The 24569-nt window shown below is 40.9% G+C and overlaps 1 protein-coding gene across 6 annotated transcripts in view; it reads right to left on the minus strand.

Moving 5' to 3' along the window:
- Window positions 1-16549: 16549 nt before the first annotated feature.
- pax3b (paired box 3b) overlaps window positions 16550-24569 on the minus strand; it is a 28615-nt gene continuing 20595 nt past the window's right edge. For 4 of the 6 annotated variants that reach the window (XM_030396415.1, XM_030396388.1, XM_030396407.1 and 1 more), the window contains exons 8-9: window positions 22776-23055; window positions 16550-18266 (exon numbers count right to left, since the gene is read on the minus strand). In XM_030396415.1, coding sequence (XP_030252275.1) covers window positions 18232-18266; window positions 22776-23055 — 315 coding nt within the window. In that variant the 3' untranslated portion in view covers window positions 16550-18231. Of the gene's footprint in view, window positions 18267-22770; window positions 23056-24569 lie in introns of all 6 variants that reach the window. The other 2 variants (XM_030396425.1, XM_030396397.1) reach the window with 1 other exon arrangement.

The raw sequence follows: 24569 nt of genomic DNA on the forward strand, positions 1-24569 counted from the left end.
CATATTAAATGAAGGATTTCAGGTTCGAAAGGCGTCAACATCATCTGTGAGGTAACGATGATGTCACGACAATGTCACCAGTTCTCCCTCTGCAGAACTGGTGACAGTGTCTGTGAGTTAATGATGATGGCACTGATGATGTCACCATTTTTCACTGGAAGTTATGAGTGAGACCTGTGCTGAGCTTACAGGGTCAGATCCCCTCTCTTAGGGGAGAGGGCTGGGTTCTGAAGCTCGGAGCTGATCCTTCAGAAGGTTCCAGGGGGCTCCGACCCAGCTTCCCTCTGAGCAACATGAGCTACCAGCACCTCTCTGCTGGCAGGGAGCTGGGAGAATGGTGGGTGGGTCAAACTATGAAATCAAATAATCAAATCCAAATAAAAGCCAGATTTTACTGATCATAAAATATTGCTGACAACAGCAGCTAGAGTTGAGGGAAGCTTCAAAGATAGCAAGCACGGCAGTTCCTCTCATAAACAGCAGACAGTTTAATGGACAGTGAGTTGCTGAGGAGTTTCAGCAAAAAGTCAGGTTTTAATTGTGTTCCTTGAGTCTGTTGGAGCAGGTTTCTGCCAAATGAACCATTAGGTAAGAGGAACTCCTTTAGTATCAGGGCTGGGATGAAATGATACTATCACAATGCTTTGGTGCTGATTCGTGTATTGTGATTCATTATCCCAATTTAGATCTTTTTTTATTAACACTAGCCCTGAGAAAAAGTGAAACCATACACTTCTAGAGACGGTGTATCATGAGCCGCATTCCTCCAAACAATGCACATCACACGTCAGTTAATCCCCCTGTGTTTTATTTCTCAGCATCATTGTACAGCATTACAAAAGTGGCAAATAACACATTTCGAAGAAAACTGCTGCATTTAGCTGTACAACACTGCACAAATGTTAGCAATGTGAAGTCAGAGATTATTAGTTCATTTCCACGCAGCTCAGGAAATGTTTCCCTTTGACTGGGAGTACAGGCGGCGTTCTACGTGAAGCAGGTGACTTAACTTGGATCCTTCATAAAGATGACATAATCACGGTCGAACTGCTGTTTTCTGTTTTTTCCTCATTATGATTTAGCGCTGAGCTAACGCATTAAGTGCTCGTTATATTGAACTGATTCAGATAAACAGATTGAGGCGTCATAAAGAAAAAATAATCACATTCCGTATTCTCACAGAGTAAGTTCTCCACCTGAGAGATTCCAACACGAGTATTTTGCAGTGTTTTTATCCAAAATGCTGTTTATATTATTATTCCTAGTACTTTATGAAGTTGATCCTAAAAATCATAAGCAAGTCCAGTTACAAATGACCTAAAGTGCTTTGAGATGCTTTTGGAAGTTGGTTTCTTGCTGTGTTGTGTTGTGTGTGTATAGTGACTTCATACCAGTAAACTATTTTTGTGTTATAAGGGCCGGTCCACTCCATTTTACATGCCGTCTGTAAGAACACTTGTATCATTTCCTCTGTACAGCTCTGAGGAAGTTGTGTCAAGTCTGAGAGTGCAACCCTGGTGATGTCATCAGCTTGGTGAGTAACATTTATACCAGAGAGTCTGCTGGACTGGAGGCATATCATACAAAAGATCTATTTAAGAAGGCCTGAAGTGCATTGTGGGAATTGTCGGATCCACAGTTTTTGGAGCTTGCCCTTTTCTTTTCAGGATGTCTCTGCTTCTGCTGTCTCAGTGTCGACCATGTTTTTGTGCTTCACATGCGATTCCCCCAACTTTGCATTAGATCTTATGTCAGTCATAAAAGGGAGAAAACTGGGCATGAGAAGCCTTACAACTTAGAGGTTTCATTTGAAAATGTGTGTCACAACTACTGCCTTATAAACAGAATTACAGGGATCTGTATCATCCAACAGCTACAGTACATACTGTAAGTTCTGATGTTGTATGAATCCTAGAGACCCAGAGTGTTGTTTACAACAAGGAGCCAGCAGAGGTCAGTGTTCAGCAGTGTATGTCCCTGACAGCAGGAGAGCCACTGCAGCAGGAAACAGGCTTCTGTGGGTAATGGTCCCTTCATGGTCTGCATGTAATTTTCTGTTTCCAAGTGTGAGCGGGAATAGAATAAATAGAAAATATTCAACATTAAGGTAGGTAAAAAAAAAAAAAAAAATGAATGGTCATGCAGTGTTTTATGTTGTGTCATTTTAGATGGCTGATGTGTTATTTTACATTCCAACAGACACAAAGGCAACATCAGAATTCAGATTAAAAAAAAGCACAAAACTGGATTTGTTACCATCCAAAAGTAGAACGAATGAAAGGACGTCTTTCTTCTTCCTTTGTGAATATGTCTTGTTGTGCCATGATGCATGGGTGTATGATGACAATACAGTCCGAATAATAAAAAAAAAAGAATTAAGCAATTGTGGGCTTCAAGTTTGCACCAAAATAGACGAAAGCAGATAGATTTTTGAAAAGCTAAAGGACCGTTTCTAATTACTGTAGTTTATTTTAGACGGAGTGGATGTTTTAAGAAGAAAAAAACATGGAAGCTGTTTGACACCGCAAGCGAAAAAACTAATTTCTACTACACTGGCATGAGAAACACACTTTCACCATGAGTCTTATTTATGCTCTTCTGTCAGACATCAATATAGCTCATAGAAAAATGTCATCCTCCTGGTTGGATTGACTTTGTTGGGGTTATCTGTGCGCGCTGGGTTTAAAATAGAAATGGGTCCAACTGTACTCGAAGGCAGCACAATATGGAGATTCCTTTGGAAACTAAAGAAAAGACAAGCTAAAGAAAACTTCAGTGTGGGACCGGATTGAATAGTTTTCTGTCTGTACGTTAAGTTGAATAAAATCAGGGATTCATTCAGCTCAAGGGAAACAACAACTGATAACAATTTATGTGACACATCTTTGTTTGGTTTGTCTGAGTGGAACCTATAATAACTTGTATGTTTTGTTTCTCTTTATGTTGCAGCTGATAATAAATCTCCCTCTCAGAGTTGATGAATGAGTGGGATCTACATATGTTCGCAGACTCTAATTTAGTTTTATGTCATGTGGCTATAAGGGTTTGAGCTGAGCCTCTGTTCAGTGTGACTGAGCCTCTTCCATCTGAAAGGTTTCATCTTCTATCTGTTCATAATTATCACCCTCTGGTCTGGCACTGGGTTTATTGGATGCATGCCACCACAACATCTCAGATCCTGCCACAGGAATTTGACAGATGTCAATAAGGCCATATTTCATAACAAATGATCTCCTGGGGAGACAGTGATACGCAGTATTACAGTCACAGTGAATGAAACTGTGGCACACTGATCTGGACAGGCCCAACTTTTTTTTTTTTCTTTATTTTTTTTTGAGGCCCGGTCAGTGGATAAAATCACTTAAATGTTTGTGAACACGATCAAAAGCAACCACAGATGTTTATGGAGGGATTATTTCTTACACACAAACTGCGGTCAGTACAGTTTGTGTGCTTATGTTCAGGAAAATGAAAGAAGTGTACGGCCTGTGGAATCTGAAAGACCTCCGAGAAAAAAGGCTTTAACTAACTGCTTCCAAGTAATACACAGCAACTGGAAATAGATCCCCAATATCTGTTAATGCCCTTTTTGTTCAGGCTTCATTTTTGTGACAGCCTTTCAAGATTTTTTTTTTTTGTTGCTATAGATGTTAAAAGTCTTAACCTCTTAAACTTGTGATTGTGTTTTTTTTATTATTATTATTATTAAAATAAGACTACACAATCTGGAAGCAAACAGCCATTATAATGTGTATATTTTCTAGAAACAAAAAAAAAAAATCACACAGAGCTCGATAATTTTCGTAGTCCATAAAATGCGGCTCTTTTTTTCTCGGCCCATCTCTTTATGGCCCGTAAACTCCGATCATATGGGTTCACTATGGGTTGAAATCAGTCACAGTCTGTCTAACTTAAGTCAGGCAGACAGGGATGATGGGCTTTAGGAAACCATTCATTGCCGCAAACATACACTTTTCAAGCCCCATTGAAAGAGTGACCTGCTCAGATGATCTGAGGGCAGAGTATCTGTTGCAGCTACCTCACTGCTGCCTCTCGTCTCTTTGTTGTGTCCCCGCTCTTTTTGTTCCTCTTTCACGCGAACCGACTCTGTTGCTGCCTTGAAAAATATTATCTTTTAAATAGCTTAATTGTTTTGACTTAGTATTATTATTATTTCAGCTAGTTTTATTGTATCGTTTATCATTTTCTAAGACATCAACGTCTTTTAAACTTCTTTCGAAAATTTGAACTTAATGCAGAATGAAAATCTAGAAGTTGTACAAAACTTTGGAGTTCTTCATTCGTATCTTGTTGGCAAGGCGTGTGTGTGACTTAAAGGAAAAGCTCACCCAAAAATAAAAATTCTGTCATTGTCTAATCTACTCCATGCAGATGGTCCATAAAAAAACATTTTTGGAGCTTCGAAGCAGGACAGCGTTGCATCGTACTCTGAAACAATTAAAGTAGATGGGGACTGGTTTTAAAATTGGAAAAAGAAACCAGCAACAAAAATAAGGTAGCTCCATATAGCTCATCTGCTGTAATCAAATCTCAAAGATCCCAGATTGATTTGAAAAGATGTTATGTAGCTACACCCTCGTGGTGCAATCGAGCTCCACTTTAGACGTGGTGTTGCTTTTAGCTTAGAAGCTATGTGAAGATTGTGGCTGTTAAAAGGGTGTCAATACATTAATTATCACATTATTTTGCAAACTGTTTTGGGGCTGAAGTTTTCCTTCTGGTCTTTGTTCCAATTCTCACAGCCAAATAAAGGAAACTAAAAAGTGCTAACTTTAAGTAGAAGTTCGTTAATTACATTCACTAGTTAAGTTTGTCAACTTGCTAACTTTGTTTGCGTTAGCTTGCTGGCTAAAATGCTTTAGCACCTGTTGCAAGCGTTCATAATGCGACGTAGCAGCAGTCCACAGTGCAGTGTACAGATGAGTGATATTATGTGCGTTGGCTAATTGGGCTGTGTGATGAAAGTTAGCTGTAGCTTAGTAGCCGGCCGAAAAAAGCTGACGCTCAAGCTCGTTAGCGACTGACACAGCTCTCTACATCGGTCATGTTTCACTAACACGATGCGCGCACAATGGACGAATCGTTGTCCTTGACAGACAGCATGTGGTCACATCCATCTCTTTGCAAAAAGCATTTGTTAAAATGTAAAAAAAAAATTTGCATGTGGAAAGTAAAGAATAAATAATTGAATGTTGCCAGGACCAAACAATGGAAAACAGAGTGAGCCAGTGATAACAAATAAAAGAGTAAAATTAAAGTTGAACAGATTTGCAAAAAGTGTGATATACTTGATCAACTCGTAAAAAGCATCAGCTTCACTTTTACCAACTGGTTGGAAAAGTAAAGAATAGAAAGCTTTTTTATGACACTCTACTTGAATTATTTAACTAATGGAATTTTTACATTATCTGATAATCTTTTATTGGTTTTTGTCAGTTCTGGAGCTCCATATATACCTTAAAAACTATCGACGTCAGTGTGCCTGTATGTGTACTTGTTTCTGACACATTGCGTGTCTTATGTGCACTTCATGCATACGAATCTCAACAGTTTTCTGCAAAAACCTTGTGTGCATGTGCGTATTTGCTTTCGCCTGCATTTCCAGGTTTCTATCTGCAGTGAACATAAGAGCCTGTTTGTTCCCATCCTGCCTGTGTGTGTGTGTGTTCCTTCATCCCTGCCGGTGTCGAGCCAAGGGCCCATCTGGCTCCTATGAGGGCCGCTGCTTCACGGTGCCTCAGCCTGATTCATGGGCGCTGGACAGCCTCAGCTGCTATCCCACTTCCACCGTTTTACATCACATACCTCTTCAAATAACAGTCCGCATACCTCCCAGCTCCCACCGCTCTCCCACCGACAGACAGGCTCTGCAGAGACGCTATATTTCTCTGAGTAGGTAGAATCCTTCAAAAAAAATGTTGGCCATGACTTACATCTGCCTCTGTCCATCTGCATTACGAAATCCCTGTTTGTTCTTGATCTGGGAGTTACACTGCAAAGCCATCTTTGTCTTTTCCTCTCCCTTTGCTCCCTCTCAGGGATTAACAATTTTTACCGCGAATGCCACAAACCCTCTTGCGCCACGCCTTTTCTGGAAGGATGTGTGTGCAAACTACAACCAACTTTCCTCCGTGTGTTGTTTTTCCTTTCTCTTCCTCTTAATTCACTCTGCATCTTAATAACTCACTCTCTTTCCCTTGTCTCTTCGGTTTTCACACTCGCCAGCGTGACGCAACCACAAAATGCAGGGCTGCCAGTTTGTCCTCAGACTCACAGCCAAACCTCACTGCATTGGCTGTGTAACTCGTAGGCGATTCTGTTGCTCAATCTGCAGCCACGAGGCCCTCATGAAGTCTCAGATATGTGCTCAAAGGGCTCGCCCCTGTCAATCACACGGCCGCACCACGGCGTCCGCGAAAAGACAACGGCAAATACATAGCATGAACTATGAGTGGATGTTTACAACTGGATTGGATTCATGTTCGCCGCGGATGTGCCAGTATGGCAGTCTGTGGCCTGTAGCACACAGTACAGAGAGGTCCTGTGTCCGTGACCTCTTTTCACATCCCACAGACTGTGTTTTTCTCCTGACGCTTTTACCACACTGTAAAAACATCAACTTTTACTCTCTGGCACACACATAGATAGAAGTTGTGAGGCCTGAGAAATTTGAATTATCACCACACGAAGTTGAAACTGATATTTTGGCATTCCTCGTTTTCATCTTTATTTGTGATCAAAATCGTAAAAAAGTTCTTACGGCTTGTGTTGTGCTGTGGCTCTTCCACTCTTCCACACTGCAAGATGACATTTGTTATAATAAATGATCCGTAAGTGAGTGAGTCACTTTTATAACTTCACATCATGAGTTCACTTTGTAACTTAAGTGATGAGTAGACTCACTGTCCACATTATCTTCATCTCATTTGAAGACACGATGGAGGACTGTTGCCTCCCGGCAGTGTGTGTAAATGACCCGCCCATCCACTAGAGGACAGCTTGACAGTGTGACGCTTTGCTTTGGCTTCACTCGAAACTTACGTGTGAGTGAGGTACCCACAAGGGACATAATAAGAAAAAAAGACACAGCAAAGAATGAATGTTGATTGGCTGGTTGGTTCATTCATAGGACCATGGTAAGTTAAGCCAATTTTCAATGTGACTGATCTAAAAAGCAGTTTTTTGTTGTTTTTTTTTTAAGCTAAAACAGAATGTTTTCCTAAACCTATCCAGGTCATTTGGTGCCTTTATTTCGAAAATGTAAACAGACGTTACATGTTACATGATGTTGCTAACTTGACCGCAAAATGAGATCATGTAGTTTTCAGGTGTGGTGGCCTGGCATGTTTAAGACTGGTATCTATGAGGGGTATGATATTAAAATATGGCGATATTTCTCGCCAGAGTGAAAAGTTGTCTCACAATATCGGTACATAACAGAGGCAGAGCAGCAGCCAGCATGTAGGTAGTCTGACGTTGAACTGATGTAATATAACATCCGTTCGTTGAGCTCGAAATTGGCGTAGAAGATGCCCCCGCCACTCGTAGAACATTTGCATGGCAGCATTTTGGGTACATGGTGGAAACAATAAACGCCGACAGAGTGGCAAGACGAGAACAATATGTAAGCATTGTAAGAAAATAGGGCCGCGGTTTGCGGTTAACGCAATAACTATGCTAATGCACCTACAGAACTCCTTCTCGTGAACCCAATATCATGTACGAGCTGAGCGTACCGTCACAGCCGTAGTATCCACTTGAAGCCCCCTCCAAACCCTTGGGGCATTAAAGCCACATGGTCATAGTTATATGAACAGATTCTTTTCTCTGCGTGAGATTACAATTTTGAATTCACCAATAATGAAATAAAACGTATTATTATTGTTGTTGTTGTAGAAAGTAAGAGCAACATCACCCCGTCCGTCCACGAATGGTCACAACATACAATCTACAGGTTCTGTGCATATGAACACCGATTTTAAATTGGTTTCATGACTATCTTTTGTGCCTGCCCCACGTTTCTTTGACTGAAAGAACATTTAAGAACCGCACTGGAGTCGCAGGGAGGTGGACGGGTCGGACTGCAGGCGTACAACTGACTACACCAGAATCCTGAGTTTGCATCCTCTCTGTGGTTAGGATCAGACAACAGTACGGATTTGTGTACGTGGACACCCTTTATTCTAAATTCTAAATAAGTGAGTGAGTGTCACAACAAAAACTGACAATTCATGCCCATGGACACGATGCCTAAATTGCATTTTGTCACTGTTGCACAAAATAGTTATCTAGCTGAGTGTTGCTTCTGTCATCTTCTGTCAGAGTCAGGCTCAAGTGACATTAATCTTCTCATCCGACTCTTGGCGAGAAAGCCAAATAAATGCTTGTTGATTTATCATTTCCACACATAACAGAACCCACGGGTCTGCCCACCTTGTTTTGTCGTTTTTTTTTCGATTCCCCTGATGCAGTTCAAGTTTTTTGTCTGCTCATAGTGACCGTTATTGCTTCTGAAATCCCGACAAATCCCAAAGATAAAATGCATCACTTCCTGTGACCCAGAAGCTTTTATTTCCAGGAAAGAGGGCCTAACAGAAAAAGACAAACTGGATATTGAATGGCTATTATCAGTGGGGGATGGAATGGAAAAACAGATATGACCTAAACAGATATTTTCCTTTTAAGCTGAGTGAAAAGTCTATAAGTAGAAGCCATGGGTAGACAGGAGTAAATCCACATGAGCAGGGTTTGCCGACAGATGTCTGTGTGTTGCTCCAAATGACTGTCGGGAGAGATTAGAAAGGAATAAGCCCTGCCAAGAAGTCTGTTTTAACTTCTAATGTCTCCAGTGCTTTCCTGTTTGTGCTCGCAATCAATGCTCAATAACATCACCTGGCCGTATTAAAATTGTCAATGACATGTTATTGTATCACGGTATTAACATTGTCCCTCGGAGTCAAACGTATGGCTGCGCACAGGAGGCCTCGAAGTCACCGCTTTTGCATCTGGCAGTATCACTGGCCACAACACTGACACACACACACACACACACACACACACACACACAAACAGGGCATGTGATTTTCTCTGGGCAAAGTAAGCCCCTAAAAGCAGTGCCAGAGTGCAGCTGAAGAACAGCACGGCACTCATATTGATGCAGTCACGTTGCTCTTGTTTTGCTAGCCGTCATTTCCTTAAAAATTCCTGTCTGACTTCATTCCTCCAGCCCTGTTCCTCTGATCTGCGTCACTGTCTGCCAGTTGTCTTTTTTCGCCTTTACAGAGAAACACATGCAGGCCGGAGCTCACACACCGTACATCGCTTCCGCTGACACACATAATATACACAGTGCATATTGTTGTCGGCAATCCCCCGCTCCCTCTCTCCCCCGCGTTACTGCCAGCTCATCATGTGATTCCATGAAAAATGAATCAAGTCGGTTCCCTTTTTCTGTTGGTGTCTTTGATCGGCTCCGCCGCTTGCAAAACAGTCTCCTGGCTGCTGTGCATCACCCTTAAAGTGATACTCCGCACAGAATCTGTCATTTGAGTATGAAACAGTCACCCCATGTTGGCTTGAACACTGCTCTGAAAAGTCTGGGGTGTCCTCCTTCACACAGAGCAGCAGCTGAGGTCAGCTTGGGCCAGACAATTGGAAAAATTTCCAACTATACCTACATGATGAACCGCCTCTGAACTGTCCATATATGTTCTGTATATATAAAATATGGCAACATTTCCCTGCAAAACTTTGAGAATACAAGAGAGCAGCACCGCAACCAGAAAAATGTGTATTCAAAGCTGCCATCATCGAAAGCAGATTTTGTTTTTATGTGTTCCGTTTCTTGTGAAAATAGATGAGAAGATAAGTAAAACTCACATGCATTTCCATTCAATATTAAACTACAACCAGAGGAGCTAACCTTAGCTTGTCTTAGCATTTGGCACGCACCGAAGTGTTTAAAGCATGGACAGTATCTGTGGATGGAGCTTCTGGGTGTGAAAAGTGAAGCCCTTAAATTCTGCATTTGGCAGGGGGCAGCTCCACTGGCTACAAAAAGTCGGATTGTATAGAAGTCTATGAGAAAATGACCCTACTTCTGGCTTGATTTATTTTAAATTTTTTTGTACCTCAGTAAACAGTATACTAATAAGTCAATGGTCTCAATAGCTAGTTTTAAGGGTTCATCAATGGAGCACTATGCTTGTTTTTGACATGATGGCACCATTTGGAGTAAAATAGACGACAAAGCGGGGTGTGCTTTAGGCCGTGTCTACCTTGTGATTGACAAGTCTCTGCCATGACTCGTCATCTTGTCCGAATAAAACATTTTTTAAAAACGAGATGCTGATAGCATAATGTCAGACTCAAGGCTTCAAAACGGTAGACCACAACCAATGGGTGACGTCACGCTGGCTCTGTCCACAATTCATTATACAGTCTATGGTTAAAAGGACATTTATGGTTTCATGTGTGGTTGTGTGCCAGACTGTTTCTGGACCAGGCTAGCTGTTTCCCCATGTTTCCAGTCTCTGTTGCTAAAATAAACTAACAGGCTCCCAGCTGTGTCTTCATACAGTTTGCGCCACAAAGACATACATTTCCCCAAATATTGAACTAGTCCTATAACAGTGGCTCATGTTAGTGAAAATGATCTCAAAGCTCTGCTCTATGGAGAGTTTTAGCATCTTTTGGCTTATTGTTTTGGTTTTCACCAACACGCACAACAACTGCTTTGGTATATTCTCGCAGCTCTCATAAATGTCAGCAGCAGGCAGCTCAGCTAAAACAAAAAAGCTAAATGAGAGTGAAAATTGGACCTCCTTTCACCAGGAGAGGCCAAAAACAAGAGTCCAAATTTATGTTCGCTGGATCACCTTAAAAGGTGACAGCTTGACTCTGCAGCAGCCACGTGGCTAAAACAAATCAGCTAATGCAGTGTCGGAACAAAAGGATCAGATGGATCAACAGACGATCTCAGCGCTAATGACCTCAATAAAAGTTAAGTTCCTCTGTTTCTCACAGGGAGCCAAGCAAAGATGAGTCTGGCTGGCATATTATTTTTTTCGCTCACACCCACACACACACACACACACACATATGTTAGAAGATGTGCAAAAAAATACAAAATACCTGGAACACATTTGTTGTTGTTGTTGGACCAAAATCTATCCCTGCCTTCATGTCAAACTTCTGGGTAAAACTGTCTTGATTGTAATTCAACCGTCGTGCTTTCATCTTGACCTATTACAGGTCCTGAAAGCGGTTTGCAAAGCCCCAGAGTCATACGCTTGACCCAAAGAAAGCCATGACAGTTGAGATGAAAACATATTAGCCACCAGATTTGTTATACGAGGCTCTCGTGTGACAAGAGATATGTGGTATCATTAACAAATGAGTCCAGTAATGTGCAAATGTATCAATTTACAGTTGTGTATCATCTGTTGGCTGTCTGCCAGTCTCATAAACACACACTGATCCCTCATCCTTCTCCATCTGCCCCCTCATCCCCTCCCTCTCCGCCTCCTCCTCCTTCTCCTCCTCCTCCTCCTCCTCCTGCTCGGATGCCTTTCCTCTCCTCTGCCGATGTGTTTTTCCGTCTGGGGGTCCAGAGGTTAAGTTGTCCCCAGCATGTGTTAGTGCTCAGGTCATCAGCAGCCAGGACCTGTGATGACAGAGTGTGTGAACGCTGGGGAGTGTCAGGGGTTAAGTGTGTGTACAGGGGTTGTATGGCAGGCAGCTATGTATGAGACACCCCGAAAAACACTTCCTTCCACCTGGTTACCTCCTGTGCCGAGCTGACAGGACAGAATGGATGTTATGAGGAGAATGCATACTTAGAGTTATGCAGTGATGGGCCGATGTGTTTTAATGATAATGCATTTATTTTATATATAAGGCAATAATAATAAGTTGAAACACTGAAATGAGAAAATAATCTACATGTGGTTTGATGAGTGATAAAATCACCGATAAAAAAATAAAAAATTCAATAAAAAATGACCAGGATAACAACTGGAATCATAGTTTCTTGTGTGTACCAGTGAGGTAAAAATTCTGTCATTATCTACTCGCCCCCAATTCATGTAAAGTCTGCTGGAGTTTTGAAACAAAAGATATCTGGAGATTTTATGTTTATTTAATTTTTTTTTTTTAGGTTTTTTTTTAAAAAATCCAGTCCCCATCTATTTCAGTTGTTAAGAAGAATGCTGCTACCCTTTTTTTATTTTGAAACTCCGGAAATGTTTTGCGGACTAGAAAACTTTGCTCCACATTCCATCGGCGTGGGGTTGAGTAGATAATGATTGATTTTATATTTTTTGGTGAACTGTTCCTTTAAGCCCTGTGATGGACTGGCGACCTGTCCAGGGTGTACCCCGCCACTCGCCCAAAAATCAGCTGGGATTGGCTCTGGGATGAACAAATGAAAGTCCCTTTAAGACCGCCAAGCCAGGGGATTTGTTATTGATGCGAGGAACAATCAATAAAAAATATCTGTTAAAATGTCTTTTTCTTTCTTTTTTTGCAGACAAAATGTATGATTGTCTGAACTGGGAGTGATTTCATGGTGTCTTTTAAGTGGGCTCTGTTACTTTAATAAAGGGACATTTTTAAGTAAACACGTGTGCCTCATAACCTCACAACAAATATTAAGGTAATGATCAGATTATCTATGGTTGAAGTGGGTTCAGGCCCGCCATGATTTAGGGTTGTGTCACATTCATTTGCCTTATTCAAAAAGTTAGTTTACATCAAAGATAGTGTGTGTTTTCAAAAGTCCATCCACCAATTTTTAACTGCCCACTCTGTTCAGGACTCACATATAGGCAAACTAACACGATCATATCTGGTTAGTGCTTATTTCCATCGTCCCACCTGTATCTTGCAGGTCTCTGGAACGTGGAAAGAAAGCGGAACATCTGGGGCAAACTTACACGAGGAGGCACAAGGAGAACATGCAGCCAGCTGGTCATCACATTCAAACTGGAAACCTTCAGTATTAACCAATGCCAACGGGTTTCTCTCTTGGTTACTATTGTTATTATTTAAGCGCTATGGTTATTATTTAAGGGCTTTTTTACGGTGCACCCTCAAACAAAGAGCCACAGCACACATTGTAGAGACGTAGACATCAGAACGGGTTCACACCCCACACACACACATTTAACATTGTTAGAATGACAGAAGCAGCTGCTGGCGTGATCCGGAGGTCATGTTAGATCACAACACTGAGGAAAAAAACAAATTCTTTAACCCAGGGGGTTGTCTAAGATGTGAGTTACTGGATCACATGGTTGTACAAGGCAACGAGTGTTGCGCTCAGTGTGCGAGTGTGTCTGTGTGAGAGCGACAAAAACAGGGATTGAGTTACTGTGTGTGTCTTTGTGTGTGTGTGTGTGTGTGTGTGTGTAATGGGGTTTTACATTGGAGCTGTTTTACTTCTTCTATTTTATTGCATTTATTCCCGTTAGAAGTGTAAACAAGCACAGCGGGCCGTATTTCTTCACAGCAGGAGAGTCTTTAAAATGCTCGACTCACACCATGCAGAACATAAAATTAAGTAACACCCTGATAAAAAAGATTGTACTTTAGCCCAAACCCAGCTCCACTGTAGTGCACACAGGTGTGAACTGTGCCAACTGACAAATGAGGGGTTGTGAAGCTACTATTTTTATGTGCTGCTATGAAACAAATGAATAAAAGAAGACAGTGATCATTTAAAGGGGTGGTATGTAATTTGATTGAAAACATTCAGACATGTACCGAAGTTATCAACAGAATCTGAGGACCAGATTTCCCGTGATGATGACCATGCAATGCGTTGCATGTGCTGCTAGCCCCTACTCCAGAGCTGTGCTTGCGAAGTTAACACCAACACTCCGTTGGTCCCCGAGCTCCCAGCCCAGACCGCTAGCTGCACGGCCAACTGAGCTAATTAGCTAATCACAGCTACAGTTAACAGCAGTTAGCTTTTACTCTGAGGGTATCAGAGATGGACAGAGTACTCGACCCTAGTATTTGAGTAAGAGTACAAATACTACTGGGCAAAATTTACTCCGTTACAAGTAAAAGTAGCTCAGTCGACATGTTACTCGAGTAAGAGTAAAAAAGTACTTGCTTTTAAAGGTACTTAAGTATCCAAAAGTACATGCTTTTAAATTTACTTTAAGTAAAAGTAAGAGTAAGAGTAAATTTCTTATTTTTCACATCAATGAATTACTATAATTTTTTCTAAATGAATTTAAGTAGCCTAACTTTTAACTCTTGTTTCTGAGAATTAACTCTTTGAAACCACCTGCACTGATGTGCTTGCTTTTAGAACCACAATATTATATAAAGCCTGCAGAAACACCTATAAAAACAAATAAAATGAATGGGATCACAGGAGGACAGCAGATGTTGCAGATGCAGATGTTTATTAACAATCATTAAAACTGTAACCAAATGAACCTGCACCGTCCAACTAACTCTCTATCATTTTGCTAAGTTGGGAACTGGAACCCCCTCAAAGACTAATGTTGTCCCCAGACCACTGGTTGAGAATCACTGCTTTACAAAAAACTACACGACGCAGCCATTGTCGCGGTTTTGTGTTGACAAACGCAGTCGAGAGCGTGGCTACTTTGATGGTGTCCTTATGGGGAGGGATGACGTATTTCCGCTTTTACGTAGATCCCAGTGGAGAGCGTGCACTGTGATAGGTTTCCTTCTTTGACAAACACAGCTTGTGTCCAATAGTATTTTAGAAAAAAAAAAAAAAAAGAGCAGACCGGAAAGTAACAAGTACTTTTCAGCCTTCCTAGAAATTAACTTGAGTAAAAGTAAAAATATTTGTCTGGGAAATGTATTCAAGTAAGAGTAATAAGTACCAAAGAAATCTAATACTAAGTAAAGTACAAATCCTCTGGATATGTACTAAAGTACAGTACTCAAGTAAATTTACTCCGTTACTGTCCACCACTGGAGGATATGCTGCCCTCTATTTGTTTTTAGCATGGATTTGACAACTAGCCAGTTCTTACGTATTGCACCTTTGAAGATATAATGTTTAACGTTTCTGAATTTAAATGTCTGAAGATGACCAGACCTATGATATATGTGTTGTTGAGCTGTGTGCTTACATTATCCAAAAACTAATTTGTGCTTTTGGAACATAGAGGGGACTTTCCATATTCGAAGTAGAAAGAAAGTTATTAATGCCTTATTGAAAAAAATGCTTATTTAATTTGGAATTATTTGAATACAGCTGTATGTGTGGAGCAAAAAGAGCCGTTGGCATTTCTTCTGCCAGGCAGAGGTCCAACAATCCAAAAATCAGTCAGTATAAAATACCATTAAAATAGTTCCATTTAACTACACTCTGGGGTGTGTTCAAGAAATAATAGGCTTTTCAGTGCAGGGGAGGCTTCATTAATAAAAGTAATGTCTTAGCTTTTAGAATTCTGCAGGTGTGATTTGTCTTCATCTTTAATGGTAAGGACTGATTAAGAAAGCAAACACTGTGTCTGTGCATGTGTGTGTGTGTGTGTGTGTGTGTGTGTGTGAGCCCAAATGTACGTACATGCAGTATGTGCACATCTGTACGCCAAAGTGCGTGTCCTCAGGTGATTAGACTGCCGCTGCTTGTACTTTTCCAGAGTAAGTGTGTGAAGCGTGTGGGTGTGCGTGCGTATGTATGTGTGTGTGTATGTGTGTGTGTGTGTGTGTGTGTGCGCGCGCACACACGCGCGTGAGTGTGTGTGCATGTGTTTGTGTATGTGTGTTTCATTTGTTGGCAGTGTGTGTCTCTGTGTCCTCTCATTGGCTGAATTATTCAGGCTTAGCAAACAGAGCTGACAAGACTATGAGTGATCCTTAACGTTGTTATTGACTTAGACTTTATTTATAGAGTGTGTGGTCCCGCAGCACGAGCTGCACACAGCGGCACCCCTCCGAGGCCTGCGAGCAGACACGATTAATCAGAAGAATGTTATAATTAGGCTTAATACCCTCAGGCTGCATGAACACGCACACACACAGAAACAACACTATATGTGAACATGAACATAATGAATGAAGAATATATGAATGCAGAGTGGGCCCTGTGTGTGTAAGCAGGGTGGATGGGTTGCAGAGGTTTTCGGAGGGGCTGGGGATTCTGTTTGTCCAAAAACGCTTTAAGGCTTGTTCTCTTCATGCGAGTTGAGGTTGCTAAACAAAAGTCAGTTTGTTACAGTAGCGGGGGGCCAGCGGGGTATTAATACACACCAATGCAGATGTCTGAGCATTTACTGCCATCCGTGAGAAAGCCTGTTGTGCTCAGTGTCAAATCTAATGTCTGGTGATCCCCATTTGGCCGGGCCTATTTTGGTTGGAGGGTTCACATGAGCGCCATCAAAAGTACATATTTGTCTCTGAGTCCACTTGTATTTTTCTGTAGAGTGAATCACAATTGCTCGCTTTCTTTTTCACAATTTCTGGCAAAAATAAATACAAAGGCCCCATTTAGCAAATTACCATCAGCTGAATAAAGGATGAAAACAGCAGCTATTTTCAGGATTTTTATTTCATTATAAATAGTAGTGATAATGCGCTTGTACACATGACATTATGTCATATCGATTTGTCCAATAATACAAAAAAATATATCAAAAAGAATGAAAGGATTGATTCATTCTAACACTGACAGATGTACGAAACAGGAGTGCGTCTGAGGGCACTCAGTTATTCTGAGCCGTAGATGGATGGATTAAGTATTGTCACTCACTTGTACAAGTTTTACAAAGAAACTGTGGGCATACAGCAGTGACAATAAATATGTCTGGAATGCATCACACACCAAATCAATAAATCCTGTGTATGCAACATGGAAACAAACAAGGTCCCGAGCAACACAAAAAATAAAATAAAATAATGTTTTGGCTTTCTCATTCCTGGTGATTTTTCTGTTTACATTAGCATTCCCTTCATTCGCTTTTTCTCATGACACAACACTGACTTAAGTCCTTACAAATGTGCTCCTCTCAGTGTCCTGTTACAGCAATATTAACAATGTTCCAATTAGCCTTCAAAGGCACATGTGTTGTTCCTTTGCAAAGTCCTAAACTAGATCCAGAGTCTAAATCTAAAGTGTTTCGTAAGACTTTAAGAGGCACGTTTGATTTTATTGTTTTAATGGCGACTCAAAGATACATGATATTGCACTTCTGGTCAGCTGGGAGAATGGCTTCTTTAGTCTAAACTATCTGTCTCTGTTTCTCAAGTATCTCTTGGTCGTGTCTTGTGACCTGGTGGCTTTTTCTCGCGGGGAGACGATCTCCAAAGGTTTTTTTTAACCCTGTGATCGATCTTGCCTATCCCTGCCCCCCTTTAAAGCCACTTCTCCGCCGCCCTCCTCTACTGCTCTCTCATCTGTCACTTTCCCTAAAGTCACCCCCTGACCTCCTCTGAGTTCCTCTCTAAAACTACAAAAGGCCGGGATCCCTGCCTCACCGTCCGAAACATCAATGAGAGAGAAGGAGCGAGACAGAAAGGGGAGAGGAGGGAGAGGGAGAGACAGAGGGGGGAGGAGGTAGGAGGAATGTTTGAATGAACTTTCTCTGCAGTACAGCTGTGGTGTACATTAAGAGTTTTCCTGATACAATAAAACCCACAGTCATTTGCTCACGTTTGTTTTCTCCGTCTCTGGAATTTCTCTCCATGTGTGGGATGCAGAGATCTCAAATAAATGCAATAAAATCAACAAAGCCCTTTTCTTCCCCCGTACAGTTGATACAATTTGGGGATTAATTTGGAGATACATGGAATTTCATTTGTACTCATGTGGCCCTAAGATATGTAAACATGCTCCTTCAAGCTGCGTTCCACATGCAGAGTCCACGAATGGTGTTTTGGTCACTGGATTTTCATGAAGAAAGTGCCTTTATGGCACCGTATGGTCAGAACTCCACTGAGCTGACCACGTTAAGCGCTGACATCTTTGCGGGTCACCTACAATAGGATGCAGCAATGTTTAGAGTCAATCAACAGTTTTTGGTCTGATATTCCTTCTGGTCCTTGTGGTCCCTTCTTTTTCTGTCCATTTTCTCCACAAAGAGAAGAATCAACAATATATTGTCCTGCAGTAGAGAATGTGTCCTGGTAAATGGCAACAAAATTTTGGTCCACATATTAAAAGGTCTCCATCGCTGTACAAACAAGTGTCCCCTGTGTAAAGTCTGAAGCTCACGATCAGGTGATTTCAGGCCTCAGATAAGGAAGGGCACCTGTATAAAAAAAGGAATGAAACAATTAAATTATTAACACTGAAAACAGATTTTTAAAAAAACAAGATGGAGAGATGATTAAGGAGATATATGACCCCAGTACATTTTGGGCATATGTTTAGGCGAGCCGTTCCGCTAACATATGGCTATTGTTAGCATAGCATCTGTAACAGTGGTTCGGGGTGTAAGGTCAGCAGAAGAAGATGTGAGAACAGAAGGGTGAGGATGATCAGATAAATACAACTACAATATTTCTCAAACTCAGAAGCAGCCAAAATCTGTAATTACAAAATCAAAATGTCTCTTTTGTCATGCCATTACATGTCATTTTGTAATTTTGTCATATCTTATGTATTCAGTTAACTGTTTAGTTATATTATTACCGGTACATATCCCACACTGCTAGCACCACAATTCGGATGAAGAAGTCGTAGAATTTAAACAGTTTATTTATGACAGTTTATTCTACAAATACTGCTATCAGGCTACATTATAAACTTTAGAATGTAGCTCTACAAAGTTGCTAAAAGAAAATTCAAGAAACAAAGTGTAAAACTACCCCGGTACAAGTAAGAGTCCTGCATTCAATGCATGGAAAATTATTACCATCAAAATAACTTAAAAGTAGCTAAATTAAAAGATCAAAAATTAAAAAGAACACCACATATACAGAATGGCCCTTTGTAAAATAACAATTCATTAATACCAGATTAAAATAAAGGATGCATTTAATATGTAAACTATAGCTCAACTCGATTTTTAGTTTTGATATCATTATCGGCTAATTTACACCCATTTTTGGTAATAATCCTACAAATATTCATCAATCTAATTATCAAACAGTTTGTGACAAAGATATGTAATGAAGGCAGTATATTTTACAGTTTAACAAAAAACTTTCTTCACAAGGCAATTTATCTTTTTCTGCATTAGAATCTCTCCAAATATTTGGCACATATCAAGCAACATATACACTGATACTGACATATTTCTGATAATAATATCAGCCAGCCAACTCAATCATGAAAACATCATTTATGTCACAGCTGGCAACGGTGGAGCTGATTTCAACTACATTAGATACTGCTGAGCAGCTTAATCCATAATAAAGGATCATCATTTATTCGTTGATTTATATTTTGTATTAATAGTATGAAATTTTAACTAATGTTGTCAAATGAAGTGAAGTAAAAAGTACAACATTACCTTAAAAAATGTAAAATGGACGTATAAAGTAGCATACAATGTAAATATTCAAAACTATACAATACCTGAGTAAAAATACTTAGTTTACATTCCACTATAAATGCTCTAAAGTACAGAAAGGAAAATCCAGACCTAATAAGTATAAAACTTCATTAAAGCCGTAGAGAACTCATTAGAAATGTAAATCAACTTATTAGGGATATGGGAGAGGTAGTGCTGTATAAAAGTTACCACCAATAACAGAGGAGGTGGAAATCTATGTATTCAAAAGACCCAAAACAAAACAAATGTGTATGTCTGCTTTCTTTTGCTGGCTTTTAAATTATGTAAAGGTTTTAAGCAATTAGGGGAGGTCATGGGCCCAGGGTCTTAATGAACCAGAATGGAATAGTAAACAAAAAAAATCCAAGTTATGGTGCTCGGATCGTAGATCCCTTCTCTGATGCACAGGAAGTGTTTTATGTTTCTGGAAGACAACTGCTATCCTAACCAAGCAGGTAAACAGACTTCATCAATGAGAAAGACTCTATAGTAATGGGCAGCTCTGAAAAGTGCTGTGTAACAACACCACTGCAATGCCTGCTTAGCAACATAGACATTACCTAAATGAAAACAAACACGTTTTTTCATGGATTACCACTGTAGTTTCCGTGAGGCAGTCCAGTGAGAGCTCCATGTTGTCGACATGTTCCGCAGTGTGGACCAGTCTCTCAGACTGGAACCTGGAGCAGAACAACTCAACACTGCTTCCCCAGCTGACCTCAGTCCTCGCACCTGTTTCTAATAGCAGCCCTGCCAGAGGCTATTAGGATCCGTCCACCCCCAGAAAGGACCTTTCCTCTGCAACTCCAAACCCAACCACACACCGGCTATCCAGTCGCACTGATTAATCACATCAAGATGGACTGCTCAGGCTCCTGACGCTGCAGAGGTGCATGCGGGCGTGTGTGCTGTCCTGGTGGCTGCCTTAGAGCTTGTGTGTGCGTACATGCACAGTGCCACGTGCTCAAGGTTTTTCACATGCGTCGTCCTAATTCTTTATTCGGTTCACTTTCAGATATTTGACCGAGATATTTCATTAGACATCTGCTGCTCTCGGATAGTGAGTCAGATATTCATTTGATATGTGCCGCCTCACAGAGTTACATGCAGTCAGACTCGTTGGACCATTGCCATGCTCTTTGAAGGGCCTTGTTGTCTCAGGGTTGCTACGAGGTCAGTGGATGAACCTGATTGGTCAACCCCCTGTGGACCAAAATTGGAAACGGCGGCCGCTGTAATCACGCTGTGACGGAAAACGACGTTGCCTTCTAAAGCTGGATGGAGATTTGTTTGAAGTTGATTTTAACCCTTAAAGTGACAGTAATGTGAAGTGAAAAGACCCTCTCACTGCCGGACAGGTAGGTATTCTCTAAGGCCAAACAGTCTGAGGAGGGCTATCAGAAACTACTGGTGATGGCAGCTGACTCTACAGGGTACCTAACCGCAGATTTAAGTATCAGTGCTGGGCTGGTCTCCTCAAATATGGAATCAGATCTGCACAATTAACCCCAACACTTGAGACTGCATGATTGGACCTGGAAAAATGCTAGCTGCCTTTAACAAGTAGTGCTGAGCAACCTGTGTGTTGTCTACTTCATGCACAACAGCTTTCTTTCATCCCTGTAATCAAAGCAAAGAATTTGCGGTAACAACTTCTGTGTCCACCACTGGACTCTCAGAATTCCTGATGTTACATCACACTGCACCAACTGACTTGTTCCCGACATTTAATTTGAACTCTTCCACTGGAAATGAACAAAAGGTCGCTATAAAACCACAAGAAAATTGTAAAGGGTATCAAGTTGTTTCAGGTCATAGATTAAAAAAATAATACTGTGGCATTGTTGTTTTGTGCTCACATGATCTCTAAGAACTGAGGCAAGAATACTGATATTATTTTTAGTGCAGTTTTGCTTATAAGTTACAAGCGTGTCTGCAACTTGAGAGCCACACAGCAACTGTAGCCTTCCAGATTTAAAAACAATGTGCTCATAATCACCGAATCAACCTATGCAACAGTATAGGTGATATAGCTGCACAGTGAGCAATCAGGTTAGGTTTCTAACACAGGCTGAATTTGCTCAGACCATTTTTCCATGAAGAATTATCAAGCTGCAGACAAACCCAATGAGACCAACTGAAAACATAGTTTATCTGATCTCAGTTATGAGTGCAAAATGTTCAGATCTCAGACAGAAATACTTTTGATCATATTATGCTCACCACCACCTTTGATATTTAATCAAGGCGCAGATAACTGACAAAAAGTCTTGAAAACACATCAAGCTCTATCTGAAGATTAAGTCGGTGTGGATGGATTTGATTGACTGTGGCTTTGGTGGAATGTAATTAGGCATAACTACTTAAGTACTGTACTTTTTACGTTGACAGCTACAGATTTTCACACACACTGGCACACTGTCACTGACAATACATTTATTACACCAGATTAGTGCTGTCAAAATATCTACATATCAATACATATTGATTCTGAATATTTGCTGTTTCAGTTTTGATTTTCAGCAGTACTGATACAACCCTACCACCTGAGCATTCTCGCTCTCCCTACTCCATAACATCAAGTGACACACACATTGCTGCTGATTATGCTAAGAAGTACTTTACCTTAGATGCTATCCTGTCTAACATACAATGATCTAATGATCAGGTAATAACACTGACTAAAGCCATTCTGCATAATGTTTGCACTGACTTTAATTATTTATTGCATTGTGTTGATCATATTTCAGTTGTACTTTAATTGCATGATTTTTAGTGCAGGACTTTTAGTTGCAATGTAATGGAGTATTGTTAGAGTGTATCATTGCTACTTTTACTTCTTTAAAGGAATTGAACTCTTCTTCCATCACTTCATAGTTAAAACTGTCAAAAATGTAGGCAGTGAAGACTTTACTGTCAGAGGCTTTATAATAAAGAATACTGAAGGATAACTTTAACCTGCTATTTGATAATGATTCATAAAACATAAATTAACATATGCTTGCTATGATGTAAAATGTTTTTTTTTTTTGTGTTTACATTAATGATTCCTCCTAAAGTCATTGCTTTAACTCCTTTTGCTGCTGGTGTTTACTGTTTTTTGTTAACTGCACTGCAAAAGTTCTCAATAATTTTTAACTTATAAGTCAAGTATGTAGGCAGAGATGATATTATTACATATGTTGTTTGTTTGAATTTGTTCATTTTGCTGTGTCTGTAAGTAAAAGGTGAGAATAAAAAGATGAAGTCTATTGACCTTACTTTGTCCGTACTGGCCGTACTGGTAGGATGCCACGTGGTCGACAGTGTAGCCCGGGGAGCTGTAGGAGGGGGTGCAGTAGGACTGGGAGCTGGGCAGGGAGGGCAGAGCCGACATGGAGGGAACGCTGGTGAGACCCTCCAGGCCCTTGATGTGATCCATGCGCTGGCTGCAGCTGGCCGCCATGCCTGCAGGGGGCTCGAGGCCGCCTGTCAGAGGGGAGATGGCGTAGTCGCTTTGGGGCTGATGTGGCACGCCGCCTGGGTTCAGCAGGCCCATCACCTGATCGGACAGAAAGAAGACGGAAAGAGTTAGAAGTTAAACTAGTTTCTGGTGTATTTCGTATTCTGTCAAGGCGCTGTAAGTGCCTGTATTGATGGAATAACTTGTGGTATTGTCACAGTTGCTAAAGCAGTTAACCTTTTATTTGTTTGCTCATGTAGACATGATTATTGGAATAATGAAAAACAAACTGAATTTCACCATTGCAGTGCAGACTATTTATAATAAAAGTGATTGGAGCACCTAGCAAGCAAGAAATTGCCAGATTTTTTTATGAATAAGACTGTGTAAAAGACCGAATGACTGTTTTCTGTTGTGTTTTTAGATTCTGAGACAGCTTTTTAATACATTAAATATCTTCAACTTTGAGCGTGTGTGTAATGTGTATCAACACAGACACTGAGACAAACACATACTCTCAGACACATACAGGAAATCCCCCTGTCGCGGACATCAAAAGGCTTCCAGCAAGCCCATCCCAGACAAAGATAGCAACAGAGAGGAAGAATTAAGCAATTTGTCTCAGATCCTCGGCTCCACTTATTCTAAAATTCCTTTTTGACACCGCTCCAACAACCCATGGCACAAGATAACAACTTATCTCCGAGAAAGATATGCCGACAAAGATAACACAGAAGAAAGGTCTGTGTGAGCTCGGCTCTGTTCAGCTTTCGGAATAGATTTGCAGTCTGAGAAATCCGTTTGCTCTTGACCTGGTCTTTATTAGCAACCAGATAATCAAATTTGAGGGAATACTCCTCGGCCAGCAAAGGACGGAAAAGAGCCGTCGGGCAAAGTGTTTCAACTGGTTTCAAAACAGACTTGATACCGCCGACCTCCCTTTCAACACTCACTGGATTTACCTGTCCATCATCAAAGTGCTCGGTAAACCGTTAATAAGAAATTGCAACTGGCTTTATCACTTATGAAAGTAGCTCTAACTGAACCTGCTACCTCTAAATGTATCATATCCCACCTCCTTCTCAACAGAGTGAAGGCCTCAAGGCTCCTCCAGTCGTCCTAATAAGAAGCAGGTATGCTGCTCTTTGGGTCCTTTTGGCCCTCTAAGTGACATATTATTCTACATCTACACACACACATGGTCCTGCTTAAATCATTTCCCAAGTAGGGGAGGAGAATGGAGGAGTCCATGTTGATTTGAAGAAGGGGAGTTGTGTTTCCTCCCATACCCGGTAACATTTTCCTAAAAAATTAACTGGCGTTTGGAGGGTTTGGTTTAAACAGAAATAGAGTGAGGACATGCTTTGGCTTAAACCATCCACAGGGGGCAGGGATACATGCTCTATAAACTGATGGATTCTAATGTGGTGATTTTATCTTTTGGTCTTTCTCTGTTAAACCAAACCTTTACCCATCATCCCTCTCTTCTAAGCCTCTCCCTGCCTCATGGCATGGCTGCTGGCTGGCCCATTCAGGGTGTTTCATATCGGATCCATATCTGCGGTTGCCAGCGGCCTAAAACGGAACATCCAGGAGTGAGCAGGGAAGAATGT

Source organism: Sparus aurata, chromosome 2 (assembly GCF_900880675.1).
Source record: "Sparus aurata chromosome 2, fSpaAur1.1, whole genome shotgun sequence".
Taxonomy (NCBI): Eukaryota; Metazoa; Chordata; class Actinopteri; order Spariformes; family Sparidae; genus Sparus; species Sparus aurata.